The sequence below is a fragment of the Merops nubicus genome, unplaced genomic scaffold, assembly GCF_000691845.1.
Source record: "Merops nubicus isolate BGI_N331 unplaced genomic scaffold, ASM69184v1 scaffold20289, whole genome shotgun sequence".
In the NCBI taxonomy this organism is placed as follows: Eukaryota; Metazoa; Chordata; class Aves; order Coraciiformes; family Meropidae; genus Merops; species Merops nubicus.
In genome coordinates this window covers 1,237-14,048 of record NW_008630457.1, presented here as the reverse complement: position 1 = coordinate 14,048, position 12,812 = coordinate 1,237, and the positions used below count along the sequence as shown (strand labels likewise).

General features: G+C 43.0%; 1 protein-coding gene across 1 annotated transcript; it reads right to left on the bottom strand.

The window, feature by feature from the left end:
- Positions 1 to 1,033: 1,033 nt before the first annotated feature.
- Positions 1,034 to 9,904, bottom strand: PISD (phosphatidylserine decarboxylase). The gene is made up of 7 exons (XM_008947327.1): positions 9,698 to 9,904; positions 7,218 to 7,383; positions 4,981 to 5,217; positions 4,728 to 4,866; positions 3,674 to 3,820; positions 1,846 to 2,006; positions 1,034 to 1,539 (listed from the first exon to the last, which is right to left on the bottom strand). The coding sequence occupies exons 1-7, from the start codon at positions 9,748 to 9,750 to the stop codon at positions 1,315 to 1,317; spliced, it is 1,128 nt and encodes a 375-aa protein (XP_008945575.1). The 5' UTR covers positions 9,751 to 9,904; the 3' UTR covers positions 1,034 to 1,314.
- Positions 9,905 to 12,812: the final 2,908 nt, after the last annotated feature.

Here is a 12,812-nt window from a genome sequence, read left to right as displayed (position 1 = left end):
CGTGAAGTTACAAAGAGGCTCTAAAGCTTTTCTGTAGGATGAAGCCCCCAGCACATCCCTACCATTAAGTATAAGGGCAGAAGTCGGAGCTGGTGTGGGACTCTTTTTTTTTTTTTTTTTGTAGTCTGAATACAAAATTGTTGCCTATCCATTAGAGGAGGGCCAGGTTAGCACCTGTGAGACAACTTGGGATTGTTTCCAAGATCCACAATATTTTTATCCACAGTCAGTGCATAGGGCATTTCACTCCGTGCAATAAAAATTGGTCCTGAAGTATCTGAAACTATTCTATAAATAGAGGAATTAGGTCTTCAGGAATTTAGTGACAAAGCAACAATGAAGAAACACAGGAAAAAGTAAAAACATGTTTTGGCTGCTATCTCAATGCATCACATGAGAAAAACATCCCCCTGTGTCTTCTAACCCCTTAATCCAAGAGATGAAGTAACTGTTTCTCATACAAACAATCTTTAAGGCCTGGAATAGCAAAATAAAACCATGGGTAAGGAACAGGACACATAGCTTTGTCTGCCTTGTTTTTAAAAAGAAAATCACAAGATAACCAGTTTCATCATATGGAATGTAGACACAGTGTTTCCAGATTTAAAATACAGTGCAAAGTCCAATTCAAAGGGACAGTGTCAGGTAAAAGAATTAGTTGTCCAAGAGTAGAAACTCTGGATGAGTGTAATATATTGTACAGTGATGCTGTCTGTACATTTTGCTTAGTTGGGACTGTGAAGCCATACTAGCCAATTTAACTGGCTCTCTATGCATTCATAGGCTGCCTTTATGTAAGAACTTCAATGGAGTGTCTTGTAATAAAGAACACATTTTTGATACAAAAGTCTGACAAAGAGATATTGCAGGTATAAGGTACAAGGCCTGACTCAGCCTGTCAGTGTCCCTTTAAATACAGCTAATCTCTACCTCCACCCTTCCCCATTTCACCTGCACAGCCCAGAAGGCTTAAAAGCGACGTACGGGCTCCAGGAACATAACTACACTGGCAAAATAAATGTGGCACATTAGAGGGGAGAACAGGAAAGACTACAGGCACAGGGTGGGACAGAAACCTCCATCAACATCTTTAAAGGCAGCTGTACCTGATTCGTACATGGTCATTCAGTTATCTGTCTGCATTCAGCAGCATGTAAATTAGACCAAATACTCTCAATTTTACTGCAGCAATGACATCTTCTGTTTTCCTCACCCAGGTCCTGCTGAGTGATACATACTTGTTAAGTGAAACACTCAGTGGGGTGTGATAAGAGTCCCTTTGTATAGAAAAAAAATCTTCTTGCCAGACAGTTTCTATAAAGAGCCCAGTGCTTCTCCAAAGCGGATTTTCTGTCCAGCTTTGAGGTGGAATTTGAAGTCCTTGGGTGCCTCAAAGATTAGTACGATTGTAGAGCCCAAGTTAAATTCCCCTAAATGTTCCCCTTTCCTCATGGGGATTCCCTCCTTGTTGTTGTTGGATATGAAGCTGAAGTCATTGTAGGAACCTTTAGAGTAACGCGGACTGTTAGTATGCAAGTCCTGCAGAGAGAAGGAAGAGACTGTTACTTGAGGATTTTGGTGCTCTATATTCATTAGTTCAGCTGTAGACTCTGGATATCCAGGCATTTCCAGTGCAGGAACTTTCTTACAATTCAGAAGTGCAATGCAAGTGTTAAAAAGAATAGTCTAGGAGATGACTCCCTTTAAATCAGTCTCAGAACACTGGTATTGCCAAACACCCTAATTTCAGGGTAAATTTTTTTTTTTTTTGTAATTTACTTTTATTATCCCATACCATCCTCAACCATCAAACCAGAAAGCTGCCTATTACTCCTGTTTGCTTACCTGGTCAAAGTAGATGCGGATGGAGCCCACGTTGGTTGCTCCCACAGCTGTTAAAGAGAAGAAGCCATGTTTCCAGTCACCTGTAAGGACAACCCGTTCATTGTGGCAGAACAGCTCCTTGATCCAGCGAGCAACTCCAGGATTCACAGACATCAGAGACCCTGCAATAGCAAGAAAATATTCTGTCACTTACTTGTAGGAAGAAGGGCAAGTATTCAGCAGAGTGAATGAAAGACTAGGCTGTAGTGAAAACAAAGGGGTCACAGGAAGATGTGATCTTTAGTTTTCTGTCCAGAAAGATCAACACTCTTGGGCAGGGCTCATATTACTCTGCATTTTTCCTAGCAGAGTCACAGGGAAGCCAAAGACCATCCTCATCCTTCATTGTAAGGCTTGAATGCAATCTGAAGCACCATCTACAGTTCTTTGTTCAACACCAAAAGAGTTTAAGTTTTCATACCTGGAAATGATTCTTTTCAGGCTGACCAGTACCCCCTGCCTCCCTCTGCTTTCATTTATTCCTATCTAGAGCTTCACCTTGACTGCTTTTCCAGCCAGTGAAAGCCTGCTGTGGAGTAGGGAGGAAAATTTGGGATGGGAGTTCACTTAAAAATACCTCCAACTGTAGAAGGCAATTCTAGCATCAGTCATACCTACTCCTGTATCACCAAACCGAGGTGCCAGGGACTCACTTCCACCCTATCTGATGCTATTATTCCTGTACCAAAGATGTAACCAACCAACTTTGCACTAGTGTCCCATACAAATTCACAAATGACAACTACTGTTGTCAGCTGATAGGCCCTTAGGAGAGATCAGGTTAAGGACAAAGGCAGAGCTAGTCCCCAGTCTCATCCCTGAAAAAAAAACTGTTAAAAGCCTTCTAATAAGCACATAAGATCCATCTAACAAAAGGCTACAGGCTACTAAAAAGAAAATAAAGAGACTTTTTACAGCTCAGGAGCAGGTTTCACTGGCTGGCTATCCAGTACATGACAGCAGACCCTTCCAGTTCTCCTTGGTAAATGCATAGAAGTGGCTACTGAGACTGTGGCTGAAAACCAAGTAGCCATCTAGCTAGAGCTGACCAGAAAATAGTAATAATGTGAATCAGTTAAAAAAAAAGTTAATCACAGAAAAACCTCAAAAATTTAAATCCCTACATAGTTCTTAAAGTAACTTAGGTGTATTCACTACACACATTTTTAGCTATGAAATGCACCTGCTTTCCTGCACTGAATCTGCTAATAGCATGGCACTAATACTCCTTTGTTTCACTCAAGGCCTAGCTTCAATCTGGATTAACAGATTTCTCAGACCTTGTGGCAGGTCACTGTGTCTCTCTCAAGGCATTTGAAACCAAATCCAAGTACTTAGCTTTTTGCCAGATCCCAAGAAGTAAAACATTTTTGTTATCCACTGAACTAGAGTATGATGATCTCTGCAAGAGAGCCCAGCTCCAGTAGTGTTAACTATTTAGTTGCATCTTTGTTGCCAAGCAGAGGAGGACACCATATTTTAGGCTACTGTTTGGTCTGATCTGCAGAACTCTCTCTATTTCAGGTGCAAACTGAACAAATCGTGTTTGGGAACAAGTCAGGTCAGCATGCACCAACAGTTACTTCAGAGAACGAAACCAGCTGGAATCAATACTAGTGTTTCCACCATTTATATGTGATATGTTTTAGTAAGCTATACCACTATAAAATTCATTACCATTTTTGACAAAGTGCTTCTCTACCATTATGTGTCATGTGAGTGTACAACTGCTCCTGTGGCATGGCCCACACCACTGCTCCCCATTCAGCTTCTAGGAACAGAAACCTACCTGGGAAGTGCCGTCGGTGTGACACTCTCCAGTCAGTGGGTGAGTGGAAGCAGTGATAATCCCCTGGTGCCAGGTAGATGACGCAGTGATAGAGCTCATTCCCCTCCTTTGTGACTAGTTGTTGCTGAAATGAGTTACCAGTTGGGTCTGCAAAGAAACCAGGGCAAGAAAAGGATCAGAGATATTCTTCACACAGTTAGCTGCCTTTCAGAACAGTCTATGTTACAACCAGCAGTAATAGCAGAGGACTAAATGCAGTCCACATGTATCACTGAGACTGCAAAAATGTACACTTAATCCCAGAACACACTATTTCAAAGTATGCTCTTCCCTTGACAATACAATTAGGTCCTGTATTGTTTTAACCATTTTGGAAACTGCTAAATTTTGGAGTCTGCCCTTCCCTAAACAAGAGCAGAAACTGAAATCCAACGAAACTCTGTTCTTAAAAGGGTTTGCTTTGAGAAAAATAGAGTTTGTGAAGAGGCCCTAGTTTTATAAAATGCATTAGCTGCATTTGTGCCTTTGTAAACAGTAGCTCTGCGATTTGCAGAACTCTGTCTCTCAAGTCTGCTCACCAGTTCAGCAAAATCTCTTGCTTTCATCAAAATTCAAGGCCTTGGAGACAGTGCTTGAGGTGCAGCAGAGCAGTAGTAGCACGTGTCTTTAAAAGTATAGTGCTCAAGCATAAACCTTGTTAGAGAGTAGCTTCTACAGTATTTTCTAACCTGGTGCTTGGGCACGGTTTCAGTCTGGCAGCAGAAGTGCTAGAGCCTCATTAGAGTGGCAGATCCTGGAGTCAGTTGTAGGAACCAAGCAAATACATTCAGAAAATCAGAATGAGCCATGCAAGACAATATAAAGCCACTAGTGAGAAAGAGACACTAGACTAGAACAGTGACATGTTTATTCCCAAATAAAACAAAACAAAAATCAGACCTGCTGTTTCTGACAAGGTGAGAGGAGGAAAAAAAAAAAATTCTCTTTTTTCTCTTTTTTTCTGAGACCACTGAAAGGGCAGAGTGAAATAATGGGGAACTGCTGGAGAACTCACCCTTGCTAAAACGCAGCTCCTCTGTGCAGATGCGAGGCCCCAAGAAAGACTCCAGAGAATAAGTAACCCCTTTTACTTGCTCCACTTCACAGTTTTTCACTTGTCCAAAATTAAGGATCTTCCCATCAGAGGGACTGATCTACAGCACGGAGAGAAGCAGAAGTCTGTTGGGAGCGCATTCCTCCCTCCCAAGGCAGAGGTGTTGCAGTGGGGGCCGGCAGCGCCCCCAGAGTCGTCCCGTCCCGTTACTCACCACACTGTGCAGGCAGCAGACCGGCCGCGCCTGCGGTTTCAGCTTCCTGCGGAAGAACTCGCTGAGGTTTCTGTAGTGATGCAGATCTTCCACAGCTGCCTCTTTCATGTTCACTCCAAACGTCCAGATGTACAGGCTGTAAACGGGCTTCCGGAGCCACGTGGGCAGCTCCACCTGGTTCAGACGACCCCAGGCTCGTGAGAGCAGCCGAGTCGGTACCGACTTGTACAGAGCAACCTAAGGGAAGACGAGTTGCACCATGTCGTTCAGTCCTTCCCACTGGGGGCTTTCTCTTACTTCTCAGAAAGGATCAGGCTGTTCCTGCTAACCACTCCCTTGAATTCAGTGGGTTATACGACATACAATGTAGCTTTTATTTAAGTCAGCAAAATATTAACACTGAGCTTCATTCTTACTCCAACTGTTCCGATGAAAGCAGATAAGGGACAGGATGAAACTTTCTATAACCGTACACTGAAGCCAGAATCTCCCCTCCCTGCAGGCTGAAGCTCCACTTTAAAGTTAATGGAAACTGCCCAATGTGAGGCTTACAGAAAAAGACACATTTCACATTACTAGTATAACACTCAGCAGAAGGATTTAACATTACAAATATAATCTTTTTTTGTGAATAACCAAATGAAAATAGACTGGAAAATGTCTCAGTGTTTGATGATGTTGTTTCTCAGATGCATCTGCTAATGATGGTGTTTTCCACATCCTGGTACTGTACTGCTCCAGTAATACCAGTACATTTCAAGGAACATGCCTATGTGGATGCAGCTACACTTTTATCATCTTATTTACTTACTCCTCCTGCAACAATAGGAGTTGCTGACTGTTAAAGGATAAAGTGCCTTTATCCTGCAGAAATATACCTTTGGACTTCAACCAAAGTGTACCTGGTAGTAGCAAGAAAAACAAATGAAACAATGTCAGTCAGAGGTAGAGGCTGTTAATGTAACTGGACAGATGAGTGTCTTCCTGTTTGTAAAGCCAGAGGGTAACTCTTGGGGGGTTTGTGGTACTTAGTGTCAGCCAAAAAAGCTCACATGACCATGATGTAACCGGGGGTGTGGACCAAGGGAACTGAACACTCTGAAACCAGTTTTGCAAAAGAAATAGTGATCTGATGAATCTGGTATAATTTTTTTTGAACAGTGCAGCTCAGCTACATTTAACTCCTGACTAAAAGTTGAGGGTTTTTTCTTCTTCTTCGTGAGTCATCATTAATCATATCCTTCATAATTAAGTCTTACGAAACACAGCCATAAACACAAACAGAAGAGCCTGTCCATCAAATTAAGATTTCACTCACAAATCACCACCCTGCATCACATTAAAAACCAGTGATTTTTCAGAAAGAAAACACCAACCTATTCATACTTCAGATAAAAACTAAGTGAACAGTACCTTAGGTTATACAAACTGAAGTGCTTAAGAAAAAAATGTTTTGCCATTTTATTTGATGTGCCTTACACAGTGTTTCTAAAATTTTGCTCAAATTTCCACAAACACAGAGAATATGCAAATACAACTGTAAAATCTCATAAACTGCCAAAAGTGGTATTTCCTAGTAGCCCCTTCTCCTCAAAAGACCCAGGTCTTCCAACTTAGTGGGATCAAACAGAACAGCTGTTCAATGAAATAGTCTTAAGAATGGCAGTTTTGTTACAGTTTTCAATCAAAATATTTGTGTGGTTGTGGCATTCTGAAATTTCATGACTTGTGGGCAGAACAGCCATGTGGAAGGCATCCTACACCCTGCTCTCAACAGTGTCAGAGCAGAGATTTGAATATCATTTGGACAGGCTGGATTACAAATGCTCAAAGAACTTGAGGAACAAACCCTTTCTGTGCAAAAATGACAGGAAGTAAGAGACCATTTCAATGTGGCCAGGGAAGGGGACTTGAGAAAAGGTTTGGTCTGTCTTGTCCTAGCCTTGATACTTTGAGGTGACTGAATTAATTCAGAAGTTCCTGGGTGGACCCCTGACTGTTAGAGGACAAAGGAAATTCTCTGCTACTGAAGAAAAATCACTCGCCTGTGAAGCAATTAGTCAACACAACTATGAACAGTAAAAACTAAAGGGAAACTTGAATTCCATCTCTCTGCTTTTACACTAGCGATTACCAGCTCATCATCTATTAAGGATCTGTCAACCCAGCTGCTGCCAGTTCCCTTCAGTATAGAAAACTAAGGTACACAAGCGCGAGAGAGACCTGCTCACACTTACCCTGCTCATAGGCCTCCATCCCACTCTGGTCAAGGGTTTAAGAGCACCGAAAGGCAGAAGATAATAGAGAATAGTCAGAGGCCAAGAACGGAGTTTCAGAGCAGGCCTAGACATACAGCTTAGCTGGCCCAACCTTCGCCTCAGGGCCAGCTGGGGAAATTGCAACCTGAAAGATTACATACACAACATAAGAGGGTCAGCCATCTCAGCTTCAGAGCCACCAGCTTCTGATAGCTGGGGATGATTTATTCCTGCTAATCTTTACTTAAACATTGATTCTGCAAGTCTTTATTTTGGTCAGTTCTTCCCCTTCCAAAAACAGAAGGCCTGTTTTTATCTTGAAAACAAAAAAAAGGAAAAAAAAAATCCTCTGGCCAAAAAATGTTTCACAGGTCATGTTTTATGAACACCCCCCTCAAAAATTAAAGACAAGAACACTTGCAGGTGACATTTGAAAACAAAGTCACAGCTGGTGCATCCAACTAGCAACATGATAGTTTACAGTGGAAATAACCAAGAGCAAAGGTTCTTCCTAAAAAGGAAACTAAAATAATTGTTTCCTAAAATAAGAACTACATGGAGGGACAGTTTTAAGGAACGAACAGATACTCTAATGAAGGAAACCCTTGGAACCTAACTGAGGTCCCTTGGAGGGTTCACGTGTTGAAGGCATCTTGACTAGATTGTGCCTCAAGTTGTATTTTGTAGCACAAAAGACTTTGGGCGTTAAGCTCACACAGACCTGTTGGTCATTTATTAACTTCAGGAAACAAGCACTTAGTCGAGAAGCAACAGGAGTGGCACTCCCAAGTTAATTTATACAGTTACAGATAACTTCTTGCAAAAAACATCTTTCCAGGTGTTGAAATGTTGACTGGGTACCACGGTTCTGAACAGAGAGCATATGGACAAAGCTGATACTGCTAGTGCTGCCAGATAATCTCATCTCCACAGCCCAGTAACCACCTCCTTTGCCTCATGACCAACTGCACCTATCATTTTTTTGTCATGTGGATGTCCTAACTGAGAGGAAGCTCATTTTGCACAAGTGGCCATGAGGAGAAGTCGAACTTGTAATTCCCAGAGGGGAAAGCTGCTCAGCTTATTAGCAGAGGGCATCATGGGCCTCAGTTCAGACCTTTGTAGGAGGTCTAGATGAGAGACACTTCAGGTCACCATTTATTCTTTGGCTTCTACTCCTAAAGATATCATTGGCATCTCAAAGGTCAGTCACACTGTCAAATGAAAGCCTGCCTACCTGAGGGCAAAATACTCAAATCTTCTGGGCACTGACTGAAATCCTGGCTAAGAGACCGTTCTCCACACACACAGCTGATGGCACTGCCAGCAAGCAGGGTACAGCTACTGTGCCACAATCTGGAAGGGGCACGCTCTGGCTGCCCTGAAACGCTAGCTCACACTGGATTATATATGGTGGATGAACTACAAAATATTGTGTATGTATTTCTCTAAGATGGAAAAAAAATGGGAAACTAAAAAGAAACTTTCTTGCCAATGTGTTCTTTCCAAAACTTGGATCAGAATTAAAATATCATACAGGTACAACTGTCACCACTTTCGGATGCAAGATGGTGCTTTTTGGCTCAGAGATTTTTTTTCTGCAGTGAATGCAGCTTCTTTCCTCACAAGAATTAACAAATAAAAAACAGAAAATTATCTCTTCAAGGGAAAAAATAAAACAAAAATCCCCTGAGGATATGAAGTGCTGTCTCAGCAGAGGTAAAGCCGGCTTTCTTCTCAGCAGGAGGTGGGACTGACTCACATGGGAATAGGAATTCACATCGTTTCTCCCACCCCTACCACCCACCAGCCGTGGTCTGCTCAGGTGCTCAGGGGCTGGCGGGGCGCATCCTGCACCGCATCCAGGTCCCGCTGGCTCCCCTCTCCCTCGCTGCTCACCCCCCCTTCACTGCAGTCACTCGTGGACCAATCCCTGCAGAGCTGCGTCCTGGCAGCTAGCTCCGGAGCCCTCCGGCTTCTCACTGCCTTGGCCTGCTTTCAGAGCAGTCCCCCGCTAGTTTTTCCATTCTCCTAGTGACGGGAGAGTTGAAAGGAAAGAAGGAAAGCCTCCTCCTCATTCCCCTTGTCTCCCAGCAGCATGCCCTTCTCTGCCAATTCAACGCATAAGGAGCTTTACAGTAATTAGGCCAAACAAAAGCTTTGCAGATGGCTGTGGCTCCTTCTGCCCAGAAGTAGCCCCATCCTCCCTCCCTCCTTTCTCCCTTCAGTCACCACTCCTGCAAAACAGAAAATACTGAACAGTACCTGAAACGAGTTCTCCTATTTGGTGTCCCACCGGCAGAGCCAGCCGGGCCTGGACTCTCCAGCTGTGGGTGCTGGTCCCCGGCACAGCTGCTGCTGCCGCCGTTCCCTGAACGCAGCCTCCGGACATGAATTTTAACTTTGTGGAGGTTGTAGCAAGAGGGTGGAGGGTTAGATAAAGCTTTATAGCATCTCACCATTTCCCTGTGTGCAGTTGTGGTCCCTGCAGGGTGTTTGACTGACACATCATCAGGATGACGGTTGGTTGCAAGGCTCAGTCTGTTATCCTCTACCTCTCTTCCCTCTGCTTGCTCCGGCACAGGAGAGAGGACACGGCGTCACAGTTCCTAATTCCCTCGCTGGCTTATCTCTGGATTCCCCCTCTGTTTCCCACTCGAGTCTCTGCTATGAGGGTCGCAGCTATTGCAAACAAACAGGCATTGTGTCACATTTCAACATCCCACTACAAAGCCGACTCTGCACAAGATAAAAACGAGCTGTCCGTATGAGCAGTCCTTGCTTCTCGCTAGTCGGGGTGGCCATTGAAACTCGGCTCTCCAAAACCCACCCTGCAGTCCCAGGCTGCTGGGCAGCAATGTGCTCCAGTCGGAGGAGCAGCCTGCCGGCCCTGCGCGGCTAACCCCAGAGCCAGTCTGAACCCCGGGTGGGAGGAGGAGAGGGCGGGGAAGAGGAGGAGATAATTCCCAACTTCAATTCTGCAGTGCAGCAGCTGCTGCTAGAAGAGTTCCGGACTGCTGGGCACCAAAAATCCTTTCCTGCTCTTCATGACCAGCTCAGAGAGAAGAAAACAGAAAGGAAAGGAACATCCTTCTATTTTACAGCCCTTGCCAGACAGCAACATCCATCTCCTGAAGTCTCCTTCTATCTCAAAAGTCTCAAATGGGGAGCAGGTAGAGGACATTCTTCTGCAAATACCCAGATACATTATGAAATGAGCCAGTTCTAGGGCCAGCTTGAGAGCTGGGTATAAAAGAAGCTTGATGTGTCTATTGTGTGCCACTCGGTGCTGTCAAAGGTTTCATTTTTATGTCCAGTAGAACAAAAATACAAAACATGAGTAAAGGAAGCTGGTATAGTTTATTATTTTAAAGACAAAAGGCTGTCCTATTTCTCTCTGAGCATTCTAAACAATCATAGAGAGGAATTTCCCTCTTTAACCCTGCAGACCACATCTCAAACAGATTTTCTACATCTCCTGTGACTGGATTTGGATTGTTAAGGAAGCTTGAAACTAGACTCCTGGTTCAGAAAACTGAAATCAGCTAGCTACATCAACAGCTACATCTCACCTCCAGATTAAACCAAATACCCACAACAATTCAGGGCTAACTCTCCAGTGGCCTTCCATTTACTTAGATTTTTTGTTAAAGGCTTTTTTTTTTTTTTTTTTTTAAAAAAAAAAAAATTAAAAAGTATCTTGCTTCCAAAGCTCTCTAACCACAATGAAAGCTGTATGGCTAACGGAGTAGATCAAAACCAGCACAGGAGCTTTGAGGTGAGGGAGAGTGTCCTATTGTATCGGCTATAACAGACAAGTGGGAGGGGCAGCAGGAAAAGCTCGAGTTAAGTAGCTAGTGATAACCCACTCAGGCCTCAAAAGGAAAATATTCTAGCAAGAACTGTGTATTTTGTTTTGCCTTCAACTCCAAGTATCACAGATATTCCCTAGAAACATCTTTCCCTGCATCAAAATATTTTTTCAGGATGAAAACTGTTACATGATATTCTATACCTCAGGAAGGTCTGAGAACTCTCTGGCTGTGGTTGTTTAAGCTGAATTTTAACAACTGCATATTAAAAAAAAAAAATCCAGTTAATTGAAAGATGATAAATTTAAAAACAACTGAAAACACTCAGAACATACTCCTTCCTCCCTGAGCCAACTTTTTTTTGTCCTATTTAACAGACCTCAGTCTTTCTCTGGCTGGTACAAGAAACTCCCACAGAACAAAAACAAAGCCATCTGCATAGTAAAACGATGACAGCAGTTACCAAAAATCCCATCAAAATTCCAAGAAAAGCAACAAGGAGCACAGGGAGCTATGTCTCTTGATTTGCCAGGAACATTAGAAATGACCACCAAAAAAAACCAAAAATTTTAAATAGAAACAAGCTAAACTGACAACATTGTTTCAAAAGGCACTTCATCACAACAAGATGAAAGTAATTTTCACACTGAACACAAAACTGGAAGGAAAAAGAGTGCAGCATAGCCCCACCCATGGGCACCAACCCCAGCCAGCACCCTGCTCCTCATCTGATCTCCTCCTTTGAGGACCTTCACCTATGTGTGACCTCCCAGAAAGACAACAAAGCAAACAAGTCTTACCTACATTTTCTTCAGTACTCTTCCCTTAAGGATAAGGGAGGTAAACCCACAAGCTCTTTCAGTAGAAATCCAATCTAAGCCCCCAAAATATTTTCAAGAAGTTATTATATTCTAGACTGAACAAACCTGATTCTCCAAAATCATAAAAAAAAAAAAATTAAAACGCTCATTAAATGCTCCCTAAAAACAAAAGGATATTGATATGTTCTACAGCCCAGTGCAGTGGAACCAGCACCCTTAAGTTGAATACAAAAAATGTGGTGCAAGAAACTCCTCTCCAGGAAGGAAGAAATATTGGTGTTAAAAATCCTTTTTTCTCCACTTCTTTGAAAAGCTGAGTTCAGATGAGAAAGAAGACCTATATTTCTCTCAAGTTCCCCTCTACTGACCTCATCACATTCAACAAGATGAAAATACCCGAGTCCTACTTAAATGTTCACGTATGTGGCAGGTTGCCATCCCTGCTGCAGCTGCCCCAGAAGCAATGTACAATTTCTACTGTGAAAAAAGGCTGACATGAAAAACCTACCCTGAGTTTACGTACTTTCCATAGGGAAAAGAAGAAGATCACCACAGGCTGGTGACCAGGCAGCTCATGACAGAGGAACTCTTCTAACGACATCTCAATAGCAGGACTTTTTGGGATGCAGGCAGTGCCACAAAGCCTGTGCTATTAGCTTAGCCAAGAATCTTACAGCAGTCAGTTTGTAGGCAGTTGGACATCAGTATGAGGCTCCCTCATTTCAGCTGTCTGAATTCACCAACAATCCATGTTAGGTAAATAAAAGCGGCAGTTACCCGCAGGTATAAATCCCTAAAGAATTATTATCTAATAGACAACTGCTAATCTGCCAGCCACGCAACACCATTCTGCTCTGTCAGCTCAAATTTGCGTCAAATCCAGTGACCTCACTTAATTACTTGTCATTACTACCTCAAGTCCTTCCCTCAAGTTTTAAAAA